General features: G+C 43.7%; 2 protein-coding genes across 9 annotated transcripts; one reads left to right on the forward strand and one right to left on the reverse strand.

The window, feature by feature from the left end:
• The first annotated feature begins 121 nt into the window (after window positions 1-121).
• Window positions 122-10471, forward strand: pkd2 (polycystic kidney disease 2). 2 transcript variants are annotated; one of them, XM_010888361.3, is made up of 15 exons: window positions 122-1129; window positions 1512-1625; window positions 2601-2734; window positions 3093-3343; window positions 3625-3849; window positions 4289-4517; window positions 4791-4961; window positions 5198-5379; window positions 5503-5623; window positions 5734-5832; window positions 6130-6251; window positions 6399-6516; window positions 6663-6826; window positions 8183-8330; window positions 8476-10471. In XM_010888361.3, the coding sequence occupies exons 1-15, from the start codon at window positions 682-684 to the stop codon at window positions 8704-8706; spliced, it is 2757 nt and encodes a 918-aa protein (XP_010886663.2). In that variant the 5' UTR covers window positions 122-681; the 3' UTR covers window positions 8707-10471. The 2 variants fall into 2 exon arrangements, with proteins under 2 accessions (XP_010886663.2, XP_010886664.2); XM_010888362.3 differs by having other exon boundaries at window positions 6666-6826.
• A 100-nt stretch (window positions 10472-10571) lies between these two features.
• abcg2d (ATP-binding cassette, sub-family G (WHITE), member 2d) lies at window positions 10572-24982 on the reverse strand. Of its 7 annotated transcripts, none has more exons than XM_010888351.4 (17): window positions 24823-24982; window positions 23752-23934; window positions 21833-22105; window positions 19351-19410; window positions 19095-19209; window positions 18633-18785; window positions 18043-18200; window positions 17695-17846; window positions 17422-17520; window positions 15679-15929; window positions 14367-14449; window positions 13464-13553; window positions 12654-12778; window positions 12165-12322; window positions 11673-11762; window positions 11508-11578; window positions 10572-10846 (listed from the first exon to the last, which is right to left on the reverse strand). In XM_010888351.4, exons 3-17 carry the CDS (start codon window positions 22063-22065, stop codon window positions 10699-10701), a joined length of 1986 nt encoding a protein of 661 aa, XP_010886653.2. In that variant the 5' UTR covers window positions 22066-22105; window positions 23752-23934; window positions 24823-24982; the 3' UTR covers window positions 10572-10698. The 7 variants fall into 7 exon arrangements, with proteins under 7 accessions (XP_010886653.2, XP_010886658.2, XP_010886657.2 ...); XM_010888356.3 differs by lacking the exon at window positions 24823-24982 and adding an exon at window positions 24409-24518 and having other exon boundaries at window positions 21833-22068; XM_010888355.4 differs by lacking the exon at window positions 24823-24982 and adding an exon at window positions 24409-24518 and having other exon boundaries at window positions 21833-22082.
• Window positions 24983-25423: the final 441 nt, after the last annotated feature.

Here is a 25423-nt window from a genome sequence, read left to right on the forward strand (position 1 = left end):
CATTCTTCAAACGTGAAACGTTCAGTTTCACCAAAGGGATTCAGCCCCATGCAGCCCCTTCCCTTCATGGACTGTGCTGTATTTTCCAGAGGTGCGTGCCAGAGTGGCCGTGACGCCATGACTCCTAAAGTAATCTGAGTCTCCAAGTGAGAATGTGAAATTTCAGGGGAACAGCAAGAACAAGATGGCTGGCCCGGGACAAGGAAAGTGTTTTGCTTCTTTTCTATAAACGAGTCGTTTCGTTTAGTTTCTTTTCTTCATTTTCAATTTTATGCGTAAATGTCATACTACAAATTGGTTTGGTAGCTATTCATATTTTTACATAGGCCTGCTTTTGCTAGAGTTTCGATTTACGCAGACGCTGACTTTCTTGAATCCATAAACATTAATTGTTGAATTATTTGGCTATACTTTCAACTTATTTTCCGAAGTCGTTTAAAAAAAAAGTTCTGATGCGAAGCTTAACAATACAAATCACTACCTCTGTGGTTTCCGAAAGGATTTGGGGGAGTTGAAACTGTCCACTTTCTCAGATTTCAGTGCATGCTTACTGTTTGATATGTACGTAAAAGGTAACATGAACAAAGCACCTGCCTGTGGCTAGAGACATCCTTGGTTTTAAACATTTCGTAAATGTAGTTTGCCTGGACTTCTAAAACTCTTCAGTTTACTGGACTAACAATGAGCTCAACTCGGATGAGATCACAACAACCGCAGCATACTCAGGCTGGCAGGTTTGTCACGGGTACAACGGGTGCGTCGTTGCCGCACAGACTGAACACAAGCGAGGGTATTGAGATGGAGAACATTCAGCACCAGGATCTTGGGCTCGGGGGCACGATAGGTACTTCATCACCCCCCTCGCGACAAGCCTGGAGCAGGGACAACCCGGGGTTCGAGCCAGAGGATGAGATGATGGAGGCCGATTGGCCTCCGGCCAGCCCGGGGAGAAGGTCGGTGTCCACGGCCTCCAGCAGCAGCTGTAGCAGCGGACTGGGAAGTTATAACGCTGGGGGGAGCAGCACTCGCATCCACCGTGGATTATACCCGACCCCAACAGTAGATGCCCTGCAACAAGAGGGACATGAGATAAAAAGCTGTGGGAAGAGGATACTGGAGAAAATAAGAAGTTAGTGACACTTATGTTGCCTCCTTGCATGTGAACATACTACAGCCTCTGCAACAAGGGGTCTGCGCCTCCACAAATTTATTTGGCACACCTGCTCGTTTTAATGCAAAAAAATCTGTCCACAAGATAATACTAAAAACATGCAGATGTGGCCAAGAGTGTACTTAATAAAGCTGTGGGCGAAAGTAAATCCCATTTAGGGCACCCACCCGTTAACCTATAGAGAGACCTAGGTAACTGGGTCAAAACACATCAGGCATCCTTCACAGTTTCACACACTTTCACACGACCGTCGATGCCCTCATTGGTAATGCACCCTCATTCCAAGTAGAGCCTTGACGGGTAAGAACAGACGCTAACATGTGTTTTGACGTGATTCCAGTTCTGTGGGGTACTCAGCTAATGGAGGACCGTGACAGCAGCAGAGAGAGGTACCTAAAGAACATCCTTAGAGAGACGGTCACCTACACCATCTTTCTCATCACACTGTGTATCTGTAAGTACACACACGTACACACTTTTCTCAAACTGAGATTAAGCCAATCCTGGGTGGACTTTCAATAGGTTTGCCCTTGAGGTCACAGGACTAGGTTTTCTTTTAGGTCCGGCAGAAAGGTAGACCTAATAGTTCCAAATCACGTCAGATTTTTCCTAAAGAGGAAGATGTATTTAGGGCACAATACAAGTCTTATTGCAGTAGAAATTTTGGGCTTACTTCTTTATACCAGAAAAGTTTAGAATATGTACGGCCATCGTAATAAAGTTGGAATAACAGTGTTTACACCTAACAGTAGGATATCAATAAAGCCCCATTGCGCTTTTTACTTTTTGAAAACAGACTGAACCGTGGTATGAAGTATGTTACTGTTGGTCTAAGCCAGAAGAAACTGGATCATTTGTCCATGGAGAATTGTTGCTGCTAACCAGCTTTCCTTGAGGAAAAGTCATTTTCCGAACTCTGAACTTATTTGGCAGCTGATTACCAAAGCTAGCTTTAGCCAGGAACTTCCATTTGAGTTTAGTCACCATCATTGTACGTTTTGTGAACAGGATTGTGGGACGGCAGTGTGCGAAAGTCATAACGCTACTCTGCAGAGTCAGAATGCTATTAATCTGGTTTCACCACCGCTAAGAAAAAAGGTTTGTCTGCCAGGATGGGGTTTTGGGTGGATCAGGAAGTCATTTCCTGGCTGACATGATGGCACTAGATCAGCCAGTTTTCCTGCTAGGATTGGGTCAGTCGGAAAGAGGCTGAAAAAGCATCATCTAAAAGAGCCATATGGACTGTCTGTATAGATATATGGCTGTGTAGACTTTTCATAGATATATAGAAAATATGGAGATATAATGGATAAAATAATTATACCTCATGAACTGTTATTTGGTAGCGAAGCACAGTGAGCCCAGCTGGTAAACGTCCCTTAAACATATCCAGAGAAGCTCTTACACGCTCACCTTCTGTGTGTTATAGTGACCTATGGGATGGTGACCTCCAACATGTATTACTACACTAAGGTGATGTCACAGCTCTTCCTGGATACGCCAGTGTCCCCTGGAGACCCCGCCACCTTCAGAAGCCTCTCCAGTATGGGTGAATTTTGGAAGGTAATGCGTCAGCGCTTGGTCGACTGTGCAGTGGTGTTTTGTTTCTCACCGTGTGCTCTTTGTCTCATGGTGGCTTAGTAATGACAAAGTGGTCAGTGTATGAAAATGCCCCTCTCCGATTATATGAAGCAAAAAACCTTGCATGTGGTCAAAATCCCATCGACGACAGCATCTTCTCTAGAATATTCCATCTAAAATTTTACAGCTGACGTTCTTAAATCGGAGCATCGTAAAGTAGTGAGTGCATACTGAGCTGGATGGAACGTAACCTCAGATACCTAAAATAACCTCAGAGACCTCCAGAGCTTTCAGTGGTTTTCCTCCGCCTGTAAACCAAGCATGTCTCTCCGCCACGCAGTTCACAGAGGGCCCCTTCCTGAACGGCATGTACTGGGAGGTGTGGTACAACAACAAAAGCCTCCCCGAAAACCGGAGCATGATCTACTATGAGAACCTGCTCCTCGGAGTGCCCCGCATCCGCCAGGTCAAAGTTCGCAACGAGTCGTGCACCGTCCACGAGAACCTGCGGGACGAGGTGCATGACTGCTACAACATGTACACCGCCAGCAATGAGGACACAGCCCCCTTTGGCCCCAAGAACGAAACCGCGTATGTACAATAAAAAAAAAACAACAACCAACCGTTTCATTTAAAAGAGTGTATTGAAAATGACTGCATGGTTAAAAATGAACGCTACCACAAATACCTATTAGTATAGAAAGGCAGAAGACTCCAAACCTAAACAACGGTTACAACTTTAGTAACAATATTAGTGTTTGTGTGGACGCGTTATTTAGTCCACACCACAGAAGCATGTCGCTCGCTATCTTACGACCGGGCCAAACAGTTCTGTCGTGGTTCTGATGAGTCCGACTCACTGTGTCCTTCAGGTGGGTGTACACGGAGGAGGGCCGCCTGAATGGGAGTGGTCACTGGGGCCAGGTGGCTGCCTACGGAGGAGGGGGGTACTACCAGGACCTGTCCCGTACCCGGGACGAGTCGGCCGGCCTGCTCCGCTCCCTCAAACAGCAGCTGTGGCTGGACCGAGGAACCAGAGCCGTCTTCCTGGACTTCTCTGTGTACAATGGCAACATCAACCTCTTCTGTATCGCCAGGTGCCGACCCAAGTTATTACTAATGACGTATTTACTACACAGGGGATGTATTTCTGTACTGGTTGTATGTGGTGTTATACTGGTTATGGAAAGGCTACAACCACATTTTCAAGTAGTCTTCTTTTTAAATGTAATCCCGTGGTCACCTCTGATCGGTCTCTAATTTGCTTGGACATCCAGTTTAGAGTGACGGCCTGATTTAGGCACAGATACAGGTCTTTGTGGTCCTGTAAACATTTCACATCTTAGTAATCACCTTGACCGTGCTCCCAAGAGTTAAGCCCATTTGATATTCCGTATCTAGTCTTTCTGAATGCTCCATGGTGGGATGGCTATTCAACTAACTACAGAGGGAACCCAGCGAATCAGCTGAATTCATGAATTTCACCGATGTTAATAATCCCTGTGGAGATGAATGAGGTGGAACTGAATGTTTCAGGTTGGTGGTGGAATTCCCTGCCACAGGAGGCGTGGTGACTTCCTGGCAGTTCCAGACGGTGCGTCTGATTCGCTACATGTCCAGCTGGGACTACTTTGTCGGGGTTTGTGAAGTGGCCTTCTGCCTTTTCATCCTGTACTACGTGGTGGAGGAGGCCCTGGAGATACACATCCACCGCCTGCGCTACTTCAAGAGCATGTGGAACTGTCTGGACGTCCTTATCGTCGCGGTGCGTAACCACCCTGCTTCCTGCTTGGGCGGCCCTGGTAGACTGTGATGATATACGAAACACCTCTTTACATGCGTGTTCGATGGGGACTCCATTACTTCCTGCCGCCCTTGTAGGAGGTGATGGAGCCCCCTTCGATGGGCATAGAACGCAGTGCAGTGGGCTTGTATGTGGTGGTCTAGTAAAGACATTGCAATGAAGTGAAGAGGTTTTTTGATATCCCAATATGGTTGTATTGAGATTCACACATGCCCCCCCCCCGTCTTTTTCCAGTTGAGTGTTTCTGCCATAATCATCAACATCACCAGAACATCCATGGTGAGCAGTCGGTTGAAAGACCTTCTGGAGAACCACAGCGCCTACCCCAACTTTGAGCCTCTCGCGCACCTCCAAGTTATGTTCAACAACATGGCCGCCGCCATCGTCTTCTTCTCCTGGGTAAAGGTAAGGACTGGATTTATGGTACGCGCCGACAAGCTAAAAATAGCAATTGAGGGGAAACTGGCCATCTCCAGGGCTAGGAGCAGGTTCTACTATCTTGCCCTTCAAGACCCGACTGGTTGGCTGAAGCCGAAGGGCGCCCCGTACAGGAAAACGAGATTGAAGATAACAGAACACATTTCAAAGGAACTTCACAGGAAATCTGACATGGTTTCTGACAAGCTCTCTTCCATCGGCAGCTCTTTAAGTTCATCAACTTCAACAAGACCATGAGCCAGCTGTCCAACACCATGTCTCGCTGTGCCAAGGACCTCACTGGCTTTGCCATCATGTTCTTTATCATCTTCCTGGCCTACGCTCAGCTGGCCTACCTGGTCTTTGGCACCCAGGTCAACGACTTCAGTACCTTCCAAGCCTGCATGTAAGTGCAACCCAGTGGCCCTTGAGGATGATATAAGACATCCATTTCCTTTGTCATCTGTCCCACTGTAATGCTTTCCCCTATCACTTCATCCATCTCATCATCTTCCCTTGTTCGCTGCAGTTTCACTCAGTTCCGCATCATCCTCGGCGACTTTGAGTTCTCAGAGATCGAAGAAGCAAATCCAGTCTTGGGACCCATCTACTTCACCACCTTCGTCTTCTTCATCTTCTTCATTCTCATGGTGAGCTCACGGTTGACTGTGCTGTTACTGACAAGGATTTCTCTCTCTCTCTCTCTCTCTCATCATAGACTCATAACAAATTGCTCGGTCTTGCGTTTCCTCTCCTGTAGAATATGTTCCTGGCCATTATTAATGACACGTACTCCGAGGTGAAAGCAGACATGTCCCAGCAGAGGTCTGAAATGGAGATGACGGACCTCATTAAAAAGGTTAGTTTGTGTGTCATTTCCCCCGATAGTGCCTTGATACGACACAGGAGCAGGGTTTGAACGGTCTGGAGCTGCAGAAACCTCAACGTTTCTGTTACACTTAAACTATTACACTGAAAAAGATTGAAGTTAATGTAAGTTGAAATATTGCTGAATATTATCATGACGGAGTGTGATGGGTCCCTGAGTTGACGAGGCAAGGAGAAAAAAATAAATAAATAAGGGAAATTAGCGAGTAGTGTCAGTGTTGATCAGTGTCTCTGGGGGGTTGGTCTGAATGGTGTTTCTGTACTGCAGGGCTGTAACAAAGCCTTGATGAAGCTGAGACTGAAGAAGACAACTGTGGACGACATCTCAGACAGCCTGCGTCAGGCTGGAGGCAAACTCAACTTTGATGAACTCCGCCAGCACCTCAGAGGGTAACTGCTGCAGTGCCTGAGCGGAACTTTCAAATTTACGATTTTTATGGAGGCATTATTTCATTCGTACGGACATGGAGAAATACATTAGAAACGGGCCGTGAAAGGGTGGCTAAATCTGTGTGTCCGTTGCCGTCTTGTGTTCAGGAAGGGCCACACGGACGCAGAGATCGAGGCCATTTTTGCGAAGTATGACCATGATGGGGACCAGGAGCTGCCTGAACATGAGCACCAACAGATGAGGGACGACCTTGAGAAAGAGAGAGTGAGTGGACACACGCACACACGCAGGCACACACACACACGCAGGCGCGCACACACGCAGGCGCGCACACACGCAGGCGCGCACACACGCAGGCACACACACACGCACTTTTGCAGATGTTCAGTGTGTCTCTGTGCACATGCCAGGAGGACTTGGATCTGGAGCGTAGCCCTTTGCCTAGACCCACCAGTGGGCGGAGCTTCCCACGTAGCCAGGACGACTCGGAGGAGGACGACGATGAGGACAGCGGTCACAGCTCCCGTCGCCGCGGCAGCAGCTCAGGGGGCGTGTCCTATGAGGAGTTCCAAGTGTAGGTTGAAATTCATTACACCCGAACAAGCAGGTGCTAGACCTTGCAGTTGAAATGGTTGGTTTTTGACGGGTCCTTTTTTTTAACAAGGGATGTATCTGGTAGAAATGTTATTCCATTCATACAGTGCCTCCATACATATACGTTTTTTAAATGTTTTTCTACTCCCACCAGATATAACTTTTTTTGTGTTCAATTTGCAATCACGGCCTTGCAGTCAAGGACTTTTGCAAATAAATACTTTTTTTAAACCTCCCATTTTGGGCTGGATGTGTAATATGTTTTTTAAACAGTATGTGTATAATCTAAGTACAATCAATATCATACCACCTAAGTTCCAAAAATTTGATGGCATGGAGCACATTATCTCTACAAACACCACATAGTACACACTTTTTCAATGTGGGTGGATTGATTTCCTGCCTGTTGGGCCCTGTCCGGGGCCTCCCTCGCATAGGGCCACAGTGTCACTGGACCCCCCCCCCCGTCTCAGTTCCAAGTTGTTACGCTGCTATATTATTGTGCTGGGGGATATGAGGAATGCACCACTAACTTTTCTCAGTCTCCTCCAGTTTTAATTTTAGGAGGAGATGAGGTCCTGGTCCACACCTACGGATTACCTGGTTTGGGGGGCCCGTTGCTGTCCCTGTCCTTGTCCACCTGGTCATACTTCTGACCTAGTCTAAAATCAAATAGACTCTGGATTTAGCCCAGAGAAATGTATTTATTATTCAAATTGGACTCTTAATATCTCACCCGGCACAGCCAGAAGAGGACTGGTCACCCCTCTGAGCCTGGGTCCTCTCTAGGTTTCTTCCTAGCCACTGAAATTCAACACTACTGTTGTTTTCTCCTTGGGGTTTAAGGCCGGGTGTCTCTGTAAAGCACTTTGTGACAACTGCTGTTGTAAAAAGGGCTTTATAAATAAATTTGATTGATTGACTTTTCATGGAACAGTCTGCCTGGACACTGCAACTTTACAACCGGTGGCAAAAAATCTGGGAGTGCATATTTAATCAAAACAAGAGTAGAAGATCGAGAAGCATCCTGTGGTGCACCTTTTCACACTGCTCAATCAACCAACACGAGTTGGAGGAGAGCACGTTCCCTGGCCTGCAATCTAACCAGTCACCAAAGATTTACAGCAGCACAAACTTTCTCTGTTGTCAGCACATTTTTTTGTAGCCACCCAAAGTGGTCCAATTGCCATAGCAAAGTCAAGCATCGCAAAAGAATCACAGCAGAATCTCAGGACTGTATGAACTACAGTATGCAAGAAATGTCTTGATAGCCTCGCTAGTTGTGCTATTCGTGTGCTAGTGGGTTTATTAGAGTGCTAGTTGTGTTATGTTCCAGGTTGGTCCGTCGTGTGGACAGGATGGAGCACTCCATCGGCAGTATAGTGTCCAAGATCGATGCAGTGATCGTGAAGCTGGAAGTCATGGAGAGAGCCAAACTCAAGAGAAGAGACGTTTTGGGAAGACTGCTGGATGGGGGCCTGGAGGTATGACTTCCCCCCCTCTCCTTTCTCTCCCCCTCCTTGAGGGGAGTGCAAACGAGGACGAAGGGGACAATAGAGGGCACTCTGAGCATGTGAGTAGGGCAGAGGAGTTTTGCTTGGGATTCATGGTCTCCCCGTTCCTCCCTAGGATGAGCGGCAGGGCCGGGATACAGACGCGCACAGGGACCAGATGGAGAGGCTGGTGAGGGAGGAGCTGGAGCGCTGGGAGTCCGAGGACACGGTCTCACAGGTCAGCCATCACCAGCCCACTACTCCCATTGGTCCAGTGGCCCAGCCACACCCCCGCAGCGCCTGCCCCTCCTCCCCGCTGTCCACTGACGGCCTGGATGCCACGGGTAGTGGGGGTGGTCATGTTTGAAACTCCCGTCTACTAGATCGCTATGATGTTGATAAAAAGGGACATTTCAGTATATATATATATTTTTTTTTTCAGGTTCAAATCCTTACTGATATGTCGTTGCAATTAGAATTTCCACATTATGACCTTATTAGAAGATTTATATGGAAGTCTGAGCTACACAAGCACATTTTATAAAAGCTTTTGACCTTCCCAGGATTAGCCAAACTGATAAGGGTAGCGTTAAAGGACAGTTTTGGGAGGTTTTATGCACGTAGGTTTTTCTTAAGTAGACATGCTACGATCATCGTACCCTATGTAATGGTTAAGTCCCATTAAGCGCACACTGTGTTTTGCGTCTATACCAAATCTTTACACAAACGATACAGTGACGGCAAAGTCCAAGCACACGGCACCTCAGCTATACAAATGCACTGAAAGTGTGAGATTGAGGTTCACCCAATAGACACACACGGTCTAAAAACATTCCTGTGTACTCCACCTTTAAGATGGTACATGCTTTAAGGTAAGCGACACATTACACATTTACAAAGCTTACACTGTAAGCACAAGATTGTAGCGTTAAAAATAAAAGGACAAATATAGTGAAGGCTACACAATGAATGATTTCATTAATGTTCTTTAAATGTGATGTAACGAACTAGCCTCCAAGCTATTTCCATTTGTTTATATTCTAAGAATACACATCTTTTTATTTTCTTGTGCAGGCACGTAGCTCAATTGCTTTTTGTTCCAATACCTGGCATGTATGCATGCACGTTCGTCCTGATCACGGAAACAGTGGTCTCCAATTGATCATTTGCTGCTTCTTTTTCTGTCATTTTAATATAGTTTGTGTGGCACATCCTGTAATGATTAGTCATCTAAATCACTTCATAAAGTCTTACGAATACCTTCATGAACATCATACATATTGTAACCTTCATAAATGTATATGATACATATTGTAACTTGAAACAAACTCCAATTTGGAGTGCATCTAGGTTCATGGGGACCCCATGTTTATTATTTTTGACTATGTACAGTGCCTTGCAGTATTTTTGTAGTCCATTATTTCTTAGTTGTTTTGCGGATACATATATTAAAGTGTGAAAAACTCAAACGTAATGGTGAAAAATTCTACATCCAGGAGGTTACAAAATGTTTTGTGGACATAACCTCAACAATAGTTCGGTAGTTAGTTAATGGACCGGTGAACCTGTTAGAGTGGAGATGACGGGTTTATGTGGATGTTCATTGGGGGATTAAGGGAGAATAAATGGGATTAAACCATCTATTGACCTAAAAGCCTGTTCTGAACTGGGAGGAGACACCTACTGTCATCTAAGCGTTACTAAAATATCCTAGAAATGCAACCATTTGGGCGTTATGTTTTCTAGGCAGGATGAGACATTTCTTGAAACATGGCCCCAGGCATGTTATCCAGTATGGGAAGTGATTTATGTGTTGCCGGTTTTACAAAAAGGACCACTTGTAAAGTAGCAGCGAAAGGTTTATAAAAGTGTCTTTCTAAATACTACCATAGACAAAAATGCAATGAACAGGGCAAATCTTTAGAAATTCACTGATTACACAAAATACTTTAACATATGTGATTCAATTATAATATTTACATACAATTATGAAATAACACTTATTTCAACTAAATATAGTTCAGTGTGATTAATAGTCAATTTCTCTCAGTAGAAACTAAATAAAGTAATACTAAGGCATTATAGTCTTGTACTCAAATGGAAAAATGATACAAATCTTCAGTAGTCATAAATAACATCAGAACAATGAGAATCTGTGAAAATGTACATTCATTCATAGACAATAGTTCAGCCAAATTAAGTAGATCTCTAAATGCATAATTTGGTTGAACTATCCCTTTAATGTGTTTCAGTGCAAACCATAGGCGCACCCCTTTGTGGTATAACATGTCTAGAGAAATAACTGGCATTCTGTCATCTTAGTAACCAGAACAGTGAACAGTAAGGCAAAGTAAGACACCTATGTGAACTTCTTGATAAACCTCAACTTCAGATAGGCGATGATCAGAAAAATAAGTGTCATTATGGCCATGGCGACGTGATTCTGCCATAGGGCCCATGTACTGTAACCTATTCCTTGATAGTCCAGTTGTTGTTCCCCTGTGCACCTGGAATGACAGAGGACCAAACTTTCATCACAGCAGACCCATGGTATTCCATGTTCAGGCTCAAGTTATATAGGAACAGTGTAATGAAAGACTTCGCTAAACGTGTCCAATATGAAAAGGCAAAGCGTCTGAACACCTACGTGCAATGAGATATACAGATTTTCTTTCTCAATAAATTGGCACTTTTAAGTTACAGGATATTTTAAGATTTATGAGGGGAAAAAATGCAATCAATTATAAATTAGATATAAGGTAAGAAAGTGAAGGGTTCCCGGATTTCTGAAGGCATTTCTGAAATACATTGTATTATTTTTTTGGGGGGGGGGGGGGTTAAAAGTCGTATTATACTGTTCCCTTTGGGTTTTCAATAAACATGTTGAACCAAACGGCTTTGCTACAGTGTGCCTTGCTGGATAATCTGTGATGTACGTAGACCACAACGGGTTGCAATGGAATAAAATGGAGTAGAACTGGCTTCAACAGGCAGATCTGAATACCACTGGCCTACAGCACTGCCAGGTCTTCCTCAGTAAGGGGTGTTCACAGTACCACCACAAGCTTTGCAATAAATGGCATCATGGACTAGATTTCTTGTGGACAGTATAAATCACAAAATGCATCACTATTTCTGTGCAAAAGTGTGTGTTTCTGTGTCACTCACATTCTCCCGGGAACATTCACAGTGGCGTTCTGACAGAACTGCAGCCCCACAAACTCATTGATCTCCAGTGCCTGGACAAGGAGATTTAAAACCACTTAGAAGAACAGGGCAGCAAATCTAGAAGTTGATCAATGGAGAGAGTGTGCAGCAGGCGGAGGTTCTCACCGCTAGGCCATAGCGAGGGATACTGAAGTACTTGAGCCAGGCCAGCCAGGCCATTATACTGGGAAGGTTCACCAGGAGACCTGAGAAGATCTGGCCACACGTGATGGTATATAAATTCACAGACATTGATGAACTAAAACCACAGCTTCTGTACCATTATTACTGAGCAAAAATATAAACACTGCTTGCAAAGTGCTAAAATAAGGGATCCCAGAAATATTAACCACACACAAAAAGCTTATTTCCACATCATTATATTTTTGTTTAGCATAATGAAACGCTACAAAGATGACAGCCATTCCCCACTGCCATATACTTGTGTACCGTTTAGTCGTGATGTAGCTTCCACAAACAAAACTATTAAGACAGAGCTCAACGGAAATGTGTTTAAATCCATAACTGGTACTGCGTTGAAATTGATTACCACCGACCGTCACATTTAGACAAATCCATTGACACTCTTATCTAGAGCTCCAACGTCCCTTCACTCACCATCATGAAGACAAAGCTGATGGTCATGAAGATGTTGGCCAATGCCACCACGCTCTGGTCGGCGGAGATGGCCATGGTCATGGCGGTGGCCGTGTAGGCCACCAGGGTCACTGTGAACATGAAGATGAAGAAGGCTGCTGGAGTTGCTTTCAGACCTGCTGGACAGACAGAGGTAAGAGCTCCAACTGGGCCACTCAACAGATTTAGCGGTTCGTTCTCTAGCGACTCTGCTGAACCTTTGGGCTGTGCATTCTGGGTCATTGTTACGCCAAAAGGTGAGTTTCCTTTCCAGTTTTAGCTTCCTTGTAGTAGGGCAGCAGATTTTCTCTCAGGAAATTTCCCTTCTATCCTTGTAAGTTGCTCCTCACTGTGCATCTGTTCACCCCTTGACTTCAGTCAGATGATGTTATTTGGGTGAAATGCCATGTTGGGTTTGCAGAAAATTTTACCAAAAGAAGTATTTCCACAACTGTAAACAGGCCAACTGACCTATCATGAAGTAGACCACACAGCTGAAGATGATGGCGGGAATGGTGCGCAGGGTGATGATGTCAGAGAGGATCTTGGACAGGAAGTAGACAGAGACTCTGTAGTAGCCACTGATGTACTCATGGCTGTGAAGGCAACCAAAACAACATGTCCACATTACCGCACTCAGTGCCAGCCCTAGCCTTTTGGAGGCCCTAAGCAAAATCGGATTTCGGGGACCCCTCTCCCCTAGTGGTCCTTGGCTCACTAGTGGTCTGGGGCCCCCTAGCAGTCCGGGGGCCCTAAGCAATTGCTTATGTCGCTTATGCCTAGTGCCGGCCCTGATCACACACACTTTCAAAAAGCTTGAAGCTGCAATCTAGGCTATTTTATACTGATAATACTAGTTGATAATTACAAGTACAGAGCTCTTATCAAACAGCACTAAGTGAAATGCATTCCGGTCCATTCCATACTGACATGTACACAAACATTCTTAACCCTCCCAATTTTATGATGTCCAATTTGTGGTTATGGCCTTGTTTCTCTACAGGCAGAGATGTGTTCCTCAATGGAAATCACACAAACCAATTGTGCTTCTTTTTACACTGCTCACTGAACCCGGACGTTTTCGCAGGCACCCTCCCTGGTCGTAAACACATTCCCCGGGTCCACCACAAGGAGTCGCTAGAGCGTGGCGACCCAAGGCAGCCCTGTCCCGACGACCACCCATCCACCCTGGGCCAATTTCGCGCCAAACTTCGGCTGGAACCTCGGACTTATAAACAGCATTTGAACCGTGTATGGTGGCGTCACTACCACAGTGCGTACACAAACAGCTTCCTCTCCGTGATGAAGAGCTCCGCAGCGGACATCGTGCTGAAACACTGGTTGGTGGTGATGAAGAAAAGGGCACCCATCCTACAATGAGGAGAAACGCCAGGTCACGATCAGAACGATTAAACAATGCTGCTAAATTACTGGATTTACAGTACAACACTGTATGCATGCGAGGTTGGCACCCAGTTCCCAACAGAATGCTTATGATAAGAACCTGGAGGGGGGAAAAATGCCTCATCTAAACCTTCAGATCTTTTTTCACAGAGGAAAAAGGAGAAAGTGACAGATATTAATTGCATAATGACTGACTTGAGCCAGCACTATGCCCCAAATACAAAATAAATTGAATATGAATGACATTTAATCCGTATTGTCTACCCAGTCTTGCAGGGAGTGAAACTGAGCAAGCTGGTATTTTCCCTTTTATACAACTCTTGAAATGAATGCCAAATGTTTCAGTGTGTGTGTATGCGTGTGTTTTCCATTAGAGACCCAGGTAGTGGAGTCGTGCTGTACCTAACTGGACAAATAAAATAATGGCCAAAATCCTGATTAACCTAATCGGATTAATACGTGGCTGCTTTATTCTGCTTATAACACCTCACCCCTGAGGTAAGCAGACTCATTTACTTTAAGAACCTAATCTGTAAATGCAGACACTGATTGTTCTGAGCCACGAGACACCCATCAGTTTCAGTCTACAGACAAATTGAAATCAGATTACCTGGAAGAGTAAAGATCATTGTTCAGTATCATTGAGTGGACGAACGTTCTTTTGTGAATTACAGGACATTTTAGGTAACCAACTTCATTATCAAATATATTCAGATTCAGTCGTTGTATCCCATCGTCATATATTTGAGCTGATGTCGTGACACAAATAGGCTCTCCTACCTGTTCTGGATTCCACTCTGGTCGTCCTTAACCCGAAAGAAAATAGCACCCACGATGAGAGCCAGGAAAACTGTGACCCCCAGCTGCCCGGAGAGAAGAGAAACAGAGAGGTTAGCAGCAAGGTGCAGACCAACAAATCAGCCAATCATAACTTCCCTTCTTAACATCATGACTCAAAATGGTAGGTATGACACTATGACAAAGACAAGGGTCTTAATAGGATGTACACTCGATCTTTTAGCACTGTAAAGTAATCCTAATGAATAGTTTATTAGCAATGTCGACATTGTTTGACCAATAAATAGCCCCCTATACAAACAGACAAACATGCACACACCTCACAAAACCAGCTCTCTTCACACTCATCAAGTGAAACCCCCTCCTCATTCATGTACCACTTAATCCAGAGGAAAATGGCAGGATGTTAGATAAGCGAGAGAAAGGGTGAAATATCCGGAGCGACGTACATTTTAATCCTGACGATTTACAGCTTACGACAGGTCTAACCAGCCCGGCGCAGTTCCCAGGGTGAGAGGAGAAGCTAATAAGGTTGAGCCTCTCTCACTTAATTCCCCCGGGGCCTCATGTGGAAGCCCAGCACAGGTCATGATGCCATCATGTGATGGGGGGGGGCAGATATGATATCACTTCAGATCCAGGCCCCTGAGAGGCAACGGCAGGGTCACAACAGTCACCAAAGCTGATTAGCAAGATCTCCAGCCTTTAAGATCCAGACTTTAGACTAGGATTATAGTCAATTTACTACACGGGCAGATTAGCTGTTATTAATTCTTAAAGTGAGGGACTTCGGATAGCATTTTGTTGCCATGGGTGGCTAATGAGTGGTCAGAACGAAAGGAGATTGTTGGGAGGTGGAGAGAATTACAGCGGTTACTCTCAAATCGCTTGCTCAGAAGGTAAGTCCAGCCACACGGTTGTTAGCGTTAGAAGCATAAAGCTAAACGCTTTGCCCTTTACCCTTTTAGTCCGAGAGTTTAGGTGATATTGGTACAACATGTCTTAAGCGTTTAACTCCAGAAAAAGTTAATCTATTCCTAAATGGTGAGACCTTTGGTGGATTTTCCTTGAATCTTTGAGCCCTTGAGTTAATCGATGGGTGCAACTGACAATTAAGTGGGGTCTCAAATTGGGGGCCCATGGACAATTATACTGTCCACAATCCGATTGAGCATTTAATAAAACCGCCTCCATAGAGGCCGTTGTTTGAATTGTGATCATCACGGATCTAAACATCGTGACTTATAAACTTCTGCACCGGCAGATTTAGCCTGGACGTATCCTCCGGTCTAACCTGTGCCACGGAGGTCTGGGGGTTCAGGGCAAGATTCCGGAAGGTTCTGCCCAGAACCCAGTTGAGCTGGTGGAAGAAGGAGCTGTTGTAGGTGATGGTCCGGGACCTGGGCCTGCTGGTGTACTGCTTCCCTTGGGTGATCCTCTCCAGCTCAGCGTGGGTCTCCCTAAAGTAAGAGCAGTTCCTGTACTCCTGCAAAAGGTGCTCCTCGATGCTCTGCCTGGAGCTGCTCGGCTCCTCAATGTCAATATCTAGGAGGGGGCGAGAGTTATCGCCACAGTCAGTACACATCCAAACAAAAGACAAAAAAATGAATAAAGATAACTTCAGTTTCTGGTCCTTAAAATTCTAGTTTCAGTGGAAAACAAGCCATGTTTCGTGTAAAGCAGTGGTATTTCAATCTGGCCCTTGAAGCCAGGTCCACTAAATTTTTCCATTGTAAACATCTAAATCAGGGAGTAAGGTAAAATTTGTGGAACTGGCTTTGAATACTACTTATGAAATGATTTGCAGTGCCATCCGAAGGGTGACATCTTTATTATTAAAACAGATTGTGCACTGTAGGTACATATTGTGCCTTTAGAAATCTGGAGATATACAGTATCTCACAAAAGTGAGTACACGCCTCACATTTTTGTAAATGTTTGATTATATCTGTTCATGTGACAACACTGAAGAAATGACACTTTGCTACAATGTTAAGTAGTGAGTGTACAGCTTGTATAACAGTGTACATTTTCTGTCCCCTCAAAATAAGACAACAAACAGCCATTAATGTCTAAACCGCTGGCAACAAAAGTGAGTACATTGTAGCGAAGTGTCATTTCTTCAGTGTTGTCACATGAAAGGATATAATCAAACATTTACAAAAATGTGAGGGGTGTACTCACTTTTGTGAGATACTGTATTTCCTCAACAATTATTTTTTCCAACAATAACAATTTCCAATCTAAGAGCTGGCCGATCGTAGTTTGCTTTATCCTTTCCATAGAGTTTGGATTTACACCGGCCTGCTGGAGATGTAACCACGCAGGATTGTGGCCATGAATCAAGGGAAAATCGAACACTCAGTGGTCACTGCAAAGAAACTTGATACAGTTCAGGAAAAATGTCTTCACATTTGCAAAACTTAAGTCGAAAACGAGGCACACATCTCAAAATATTGGTATCAGCAAGTTCATATAAAATAATATTGCATCGAGTCTTCTTCGAGGCGTCTCGGATAATGTAGCGTAACGTAAACAGGACCTTAAAAGACCCGGACCGCATGCTCACGTCCTGTCAGAGATCCGGGCCAATGACTCCCAGTGTACCAAAATGGTTCCTTCCACAATGCACACCAATTGTGTATGCAAGTCACTAATAGCATTAGCCCGTCAAATTAGCATTAGCCCGTCAAAGCCAAACATCCCCGAATGTACCAGTACAGATCAGAGGGTTTTTCTCATGTAGCTGCTAGAGGGAGACCGGTGACCATGCTGATGGATTACTAGGGGCTGTCTGACAAGCTGGACCTCAGACTGTGGCCCCTGGCCGTCTGCTCCCTCCAACGTCCCAGTCTGAGCTGCCCTAAGCCACTCGGAGTACTAATCGCACAGACCTGGGTCAGGCGGTGTTTGCGTTAGAGCGCTGATGACCCTTTTTCCTGCCAGGACGTTAAGGCATCTTTTAGGTGCTTGAGAGCCTTGAACTTGTGCACTGTGAGTGAGTGGATAAAAGTGTGTGTGTGTGTGTGTGAGATACCTTCGCGCTGGATCTTGTTCATTCCCGAGGCGGTTGAGTCTCCATTGATAACGTCAAGGAAGAAGTCAGCTGGATTGTTGTGTGCCTCGCAAACATAACCTAAAGACACAAAACGTACGGATCAGCAATCTCTCGCAATTAATCATCCTTCATTGTTCTCCGTCCTGTTCAGGATTCCTGTTTTATCGATCCATTTACGTAAAGAGACTAAAGAACAATGTCAGACTCATATACTTGGTGTTTAACACTGATCATATGGATAACAAAGTTTACCTATGTTGGAAAAATAGTCCAGTGCATTCTGGGCTGGTCCATGGTACACCTGTTTACCACCGACCAGCAGAGTCAGGCTGTCAAACAGCCGGTAGATGGAGTAACGCGGTTGGTGGATAGACATGATAATGGTGCGTCCGTGATTGGCCATCCTTAAGGAGACATTAACAGGAGAGCCAACAACGGCAAGAAATTTCAGAGGACTTCTTGTCCAAATGAAACAAAAAAAACAATCAGAAAAGCAACAAATCTGAAACCTAGGTTACAATAACACTACACCCTCCTTATATGAAGGTGTTTAAAGTAAAACATTTATGTGGGGCCTTTTTGGATTTTTGGTGCTTATACTTTTTGAGCAGCAGCAGGACAGAGTTGGCGGTGCTAGCGTCCAGGCCTGTGGTGGGTTCATCCAGGAACAGAACAGAGGGGTCAATGATGAGCTCCATGCCGATGTTGGTTCTCTTCCTCTCCCCTCCAGAGATCCCCCGGATCATCGGAGTGCCAACCTGGGAACATGGCCAACGTTTCCGTTCTCTTTACCAGGGTTGGTGTTGGTTCTGAATTTCTTTCGAACAATGAATTGGCCACAACCCAACAGGAAGTTCACTTTGAACCTTGTAAATAATTGTTCTACCACATCTCAAAGATGCCAGACAAAATGTTTCTGTGTTATGAAATGTGAGAAGGCTACCTTCCAAGGTATATCACAGTTTGAGCCAATTATTTTCTTGGACATTTATTTTCCTAACATAAAAAAAAACGTCATGGATTTTCTATATTTTTTTTGTTAAACAGCATGTTCTGCAAACAGTTTTATTAAATGAAATTATATTTCCTGTCGATAATGTGCTTACATTTCTATAACGCTACTTTTTTTCAATAATAGAAATTGAAGAGCAGTTCAGAACTGACCTGTGTGTGTGTGTGTGTCAACGTACCTTAGCGTCAGCCACCTTCGTGAGGCCCAGCTCCATGATGAGGTGGTTGACTCTTGCCTCCTTCTCCTTCGGGGTCACAGTGCCGGGCAGACGCAGCGCTGCAGAGAATCGCAGGTTCTCCCTCACTGTCAGGGTGCCCATCACCACATCATCCTGGTGAGTCCCAGAGAGGTCAGAGGTCACTGGTTAAGGTGACGGTGGGGTCAAATGAGGAGAAATGAAGGTGAGAAGAGGTTTTTCTGTGCCGAAGGACCCCTAGAGTTTGTGTTTTTGTGGTGTACTCCTTGTTCCGTTTCATCGGTTACATGTTAGTATTCTGATCTTTGACTCTCTCGATTCCATTGGGAGTTAATGCGAGACAAAGCTGAAATATCATTGGGCATGAAAGGGCATGGGGGAGAAATAGGCGGTAAAAAAATATAAATAAAAAAGGGGTACATAAAATTAACTAAACTGACAGACCTGAACAACGTAGCCAGAGAGGCACTTGAAGTTGGGCGGTTGTGGTGCTCCATCAATCAGCACCTCCCCTGAGAGACCGGATGGGTCCTTCCTGGCTGCTAGAACATCCAGGAACCTAACCACAAAGTTGGAACAACAATCATGACAACCTGTGGAACTGATATCTGTAAGCAAACACTTTAGTGCCTCTAAGCGATGTAAAAAAAACTACTGAAATACCAATATAAGGCAGATTTCTCCTTAATGCAATACTCACGAGGACTTTCCACTACCAGTGGGTCCAAGAATGGCATTTAGACCTGGTCTCATGATGCCACTGCAAGACAATGACACAAACATCAGGTACCTATATAATGGCAGTAGGTCAGTGGCAGTAACCAGAGGGTTCCTGGGTTGAATCCCTGCTCTGACAAGGTAAAAATGTCACTGTGCCCTTGAACAAGCCACCTATCCCTACAAGCTGATGTAAGACTTAAGAGTGTCTTCTAAATCAATAGTCAACTTGAGGATTTACACTGAAACATTCCACACGCCTACCCAAAAAACCATGTGAGGATAACAACCAACTAGTTAGTCATGGCTCTAAAGTGCACACATCCCAAGCTGCGGTCGCCTCTTTTGGCTGAAAGAATTTCACTTATCACTTTCCTGTAACTGTCCATCAGTTTCTTACATGGAGAGGAAATCCCCCACACTCATCTTTAAAGTATTGCTTCAACTGTATCATGTTTGAAGTCTTTCTTGCAATAACACCTCCAGCTAAATTTTCTGTGTGTGTGTGTGTGTGTGTGTGTGTGTGTGTGTGTGTGTGTGTGTGTGTGTATATATATATGTTTTAAAGCATCATTCAATTAATTATCTAAACATGATTTGGAGATGAATATTGTCATTCTGTCCAAGTATACAGTTTAGAATAGAAAATGTGAATTTTCAAAAAAAATTAAATTGTGAATTTTGTAGTCACAGACTAAGTTAATTCAATGCTACAATCAATAAAGGTGATGCACTTCAGATTTCTTATATACACCATCATAAATGTCCATATAGTACTACAGTAAGCAAATATAAACAATAGTTTTAATGTTTATAATATGTATTTGAATTGATTTTAAAACCCATATTGTCCTACAGTGCTCATTCCTATACATTCTTTAGTATTTTATAAAGCAAAATAGATAAGAAATGTACTTTATCACAAATTTTCAAGATGTCTTTCTTGCAATAACAATATATTGCAATATATTTGCAATATATTCCATGTCTATTGACTTTAGACAAAGATTTGACTGTGTTCCTATTTCCATTCCAAATAATGTCACTGAGGTGGTAATTTATTTGTAGCCCATACGGTTCAGTCCCATCAGTCAGACCGGGTTCAGTCCCATCAGTCAGACCGGGTTCAGTCCCATCAGTCAGACCGGGTTCAGTCCCATCAGTCAGACCGGGTTCAGTCCCATCAGTCAGACCGGGTTCAGTCCCATCAGTCAGAACGGGTTCAGTCCCATCAGTCAGAACGGGTTCAGTCCCATCAGTCAGATATCTGATTCACCCACTGCCATATCTGCACGCCATCTTCCGTTTACAAAATAAATCAACCTGCCCCATCTGATGAAACCATTCACATGTAGCAAAAGCGATCATACCAGTACAGCGAGTTTGAAATGTCAACAAGGGCTAATGCTTTTTAGGTATGTAAACAAATGTCCCAGACCACAGTCATATAGAAGAATCACAAGTATGAATGTATGAATGAATGAAAAGGAGGCTATTTATTTCTCAAATTAATATAATATTCTCAAATATAACAGATTCCAACAGTACAATCAGTCCGGCAACTGCAAGACCTTTAATCTGAAAATAAAATAAATTGTTTAACATTTCAAAACAAAATCAAAGATTAAAAAAAGCTACCCAACTGGTATAAAAAAATCAATTCTAATGTAAAATATAATTATCAAGCAGAATTCTAAAGACTTGTAGATTAGAGTCACGTGACAGCAGTTCACTCTGTTCCCTGGCAGCCTGTGCAGCAGTGAATTAGAGAGATTATACGCAAGAAACCATGCTTAATATCATATAATTAACACTAAGGGGAAATGGCCCAAAACCTGTGTATAATTATGCATTCTTCCCTGGGAAAGTACATCAGAAATGTCAAGTATACTGGGGGGGGGGGGGGGTCATTCAAAAGTTTCACTGCACTATTGTTCATTGTGGTCTGAGTATGTTAGGCCTCATCTCCAACAGCAAGCCTGGTTTGTTTTGGCACCTTGCGTTAATAACTCTAGTTTTGTCTCGCTTTCACCCTCTCGGACACACGCATGCGACAAACGTTTTACAATCATTGGAAAGACAACGCCTTTTCTTCCACCTACAAGCGTTCCAAACTGGTCCACACTCTTAATTCACTGGTTTGGCAGAGGTGGGGGGCAGATATACTCAAGGCGATGGATTTACATTATTACTTTTTAGTAGTACACACACGCACACGCACCATTTTTATACACTCACTTAAGGACCATTAGTGTTTCAGCATATGCGTGTGCGTTTGCGCGTCTGTACAGGTCAATGCATACTTGTGCATGTGATCAAACGTACTTAAGGTCTACTATTGAATAAGCAACGCATCCGAGTGAGCGTTTGGGCATGCTTGAAGTTGGATGTTTCTTTAGACAATACATGACATACATGAGGTCTGTGCACGTTTACAGGTGCGCGCGCGCACCAACTGCACTCACCTCAGGTCCACCAGGATCTCCTTGACAGGGCTCTTCTTGCAGGCGGTCCCGGCCTTGAGCTTTACCTCATACTGGATATTGTGAAAGCTGACCGTGGAGCCGCGGGGCTGCTGACGCTTGTTTTGCTCTGTCGTGGTGCTGCGTGTGGTCAGGACCTTGGTCCGGGGTGTCCCATTGGTGGACGCGAGGTCCTCAGTCATCGTTACGCTGATGTGATTGGCTCTGTCGGTCATCCTCTGCAGGGGTGAGACTGTGGAGATTTGACAATTGGATCTGTTGGACACAGAAGCGAGGTTTTCTGTGTTTATTTTCAGGTCCAAAGAGTTGCCCAACTGTTTGTCATTTAATTGAAAGTAAAATTTAGAGTGCAATTTAGGATGACTGAAAAGCAGGACAGATTTTCAAATTAAATGTGCTTATTTTAAGCAATATAGCACATGGTAATGTGGTATCTGACCAATATACCACAGCTAAGGCTGTTGCCTAGATAAAGTCGTTACCCATGGCATTTTTGCAATATACCACAAACCCCTGAGGTGCCTTATTAATTAAATAAACTGGTTACCAATGCAATTGGTGTATTTTTGGTTGCTCACATGGTACATAATCTGACAAAACGGTTGTCAGCCAATCAATATTTTGGCCTCAAACCACCCCTTTTGATAATTATGCTTTAAGGACAACAGCAGTATGAGCAGTATCTGACACACTGTAAGGGAGCAACAAAGAGACAAACTTCAGAGAGTTACCAAAATCAGTTGAGGAAGAGCGCGTGGATCCCATCTATGATTACGTAACACATTTAGATGCAAAAAGAGGTAAAAGAGGAAACATTGGGCATATTGTTCATGGTTTGCATCAGACCGAGTATCTGTACACATTTAATTACGGTCCAATTATCAGTCCAAATCAGTGTCATGGGATCTCTGTGGCGGAATGGTAGGCGTACATCTAGAAAAAGGAAAGAATAAAGCTGTAGAGAAAGAAGGAAGAAGCACCTAAAGTCGAAGTGAGTCTATAAATACAAGTGTTGACACTTGTTAACAAATGTCAACATTAAACCCCAGGTGTATCTGATAGCGTGACTGACAGCGATAAAATGAGACCTCGTAAACACACATCAGGAACGCAAGGGGTTATGAAACATGCATTTCTATATGCTCACCCATGTCAAGTCCATGCACCAGCCCAATACTTCCCCTCTGTAACTAACGCGCTTGTTGAAGTCAAATAAAACTAATGAGTGAATAATCCATACAGGAATGTATAGATACTGGAAAGCTGTATCCTAAAGTAAACCCACTAGCAGGCCTGTGACTGTGGGTTTAGTTGACTTTTCATATGTTCACCATATCTCGTCCCCATCCGTTCTTAATTGCTACAAATCAAGTCATATGCTTGGCTACTACCATATTGTTTTATGTTTTAATTACAATGGCGCGCACTTCTTAGTGAGAAGCCATAAGTGCTGTTATAATAAACAACACATCCAAAAAGTAAGAAAACACCGACACATTTGTCCCTTGAACTTTCACGGGCTTTTTGGAATTATAATTTATGAATGGGTAGCCATAATTTGTACAACTGTGCCCGGTGCTTTACAAGGATGAATATTGTTTGAAGTTGTGTCAGCTTGATAAGACAATCCAGCCTGAACTTCCTAAATGCCTTGAAAAATAACATTTGCGGTCAGCGACCAGAATCTCTATATTCTCAATTTTAGCGTAAAAAGGTATTAAAGATAAAAACCGTCCGCTGTATTTGGATATCACAGCTAGCTACTCGCACTACATGACGTAACAATAGCATGCACGAGGATCCCATCATCGTTAGCATAGCGTTCAGATTATAAATTCAAACATGGATCCGAAAATGTATAGGCTACAGTACTTCAAAGCTCGTGCAAAACGGGTACATACCCTCCTGGAAACTTCAAAATTGCTGCAGTTGCTCTGGGTTTTGCGTAAATCCTCTCCAATCTCGTCTTCTGCACAAACCCAGACAGGAGTCTTCTTCAGAGCCGCTGTGGCCAATGAATATATACTACGGGTGTTGGGTAGAGTTGCTTTGACAGCATGGGTAGTTGGGCACCTCCTAAGCTCCTGCATGAATGATTCAACCAGGTCATGTGAAAACAAGGAGAGGTTCATCCTATAGGTCGGTGTCTTCATTAACAATCACTCAGAAGGCTGTACAAACAGAAAATTCCAACTCCAGAGCAAAACATTTGAAAGATGGCTTATCACACCAGCATGCATAAATTCCTCTGGCCATTATTACAATTAATTGTTAGTTTTTAAGAAAATGCGCTTTTTTTGCGGAGTTGATAAAATGCTTGATTGATAGTAACTGAGGTACATTCATTGTAATACCTACAACAGACGGCAACTTCGAGCACTATTGTTGACAGTATTGAGCCAGAATCACGTCTTTATTTTTAATTGCAAGATTGTTTTCTATTTGTTTCCTATATTTAGACGACCCATAAATAGAACAATAATGTTGCATTAAAAATCCGTGAAAACATGTTTTCTTGTATGTACACTACATACACTGTCTTGCGGCGGCATTTGTACCTAATTGACAGAAGAGGAAAATAGGTTTATGGAAGCGAGGCTGCTCCCGAATAGTTTTGACCTGTTCCTGGAGATCTACCTGTTAAGTCCAACACCAGTCGTAACTGACATGTCTTAGCTTTACATCCAGCTAATTATTAGAATCAGGTGTGTTCGATTGGGGTCGGGGAGAGAAAACTAGAACAGGATTGAGCAGACCCGGTTTAGAGTGGACGAATGCTGTTATTATTTCACAGTAATATGAAAACACAATAACTTCATATACCACATTTCAACAAATACATAGGCTGTCTAAGACATGCCTTCAGCCCACTCACATATTGTCAAACCAATAAACCTTTCAGTAACGTCAAGGGGCACAATTATGCTGCCCTCAGGTTTAGTACTCTAACAACACCATGTTTAGGAATTCACCTCATCTGTTTCTTCAGGACTACAGGAGCGGAAACATAAAGGATGGTGGAAGTAAAATCAGCGCTAATAATCATTAAGGAGCGTGAGAAGACACTTTGAGACACGGACAGCCCTCTCACGACATCACGTCCCTCTTGAGTGTACACACAAGATGGGACTCCTTGTCACGTAATGACGATGGCACTTTCGGGAGGAGTGTGTGTGCATGACTTGGAAGAGGGCATTTTTTTGTTCGCCTGTTATGTGTGTATGCTATGTATAAACACTGTTTCATAACGGGAAAGGTAAGGTAGAAGGTAAACGCTTCACTTACCTCACCAATCACTTCATATGCATGTCTTTTATTTTCATAACATTTTGAAAAAGGATTAAAAACACACTGAAGTAACCAGGCTTACTGTTAAATTGCTGTTGATATTTCACATTTGAAACACATTGTTTAAGTGAAAATATTTTTTATCGAGAGAATTCAGATTTTTCACATTGTAATGTACCAAACCACAAATACCTTGGTTTCAGGAAATCTGTCCTTGACAAAAGGATACAGCAGTTATATAAAACGTACACATTTAAGCATATTTTCTACATATAATTGGTCCAA

The sequence above is a fragment of the Esox lucius genome, chromosome 25, assembly GCF_011004845.1.
Source record: "Esox lucius isolate fEsoLuc1 chromosome 25, fEsoLuc1.pri, whole genome shotgun sequence".
NCBI classification, from domain to species: Eukaryota; Metazoa; Chordata; class Actinopteri; order Esociformes; family Esocidae; genus Esox; species Esox lucius.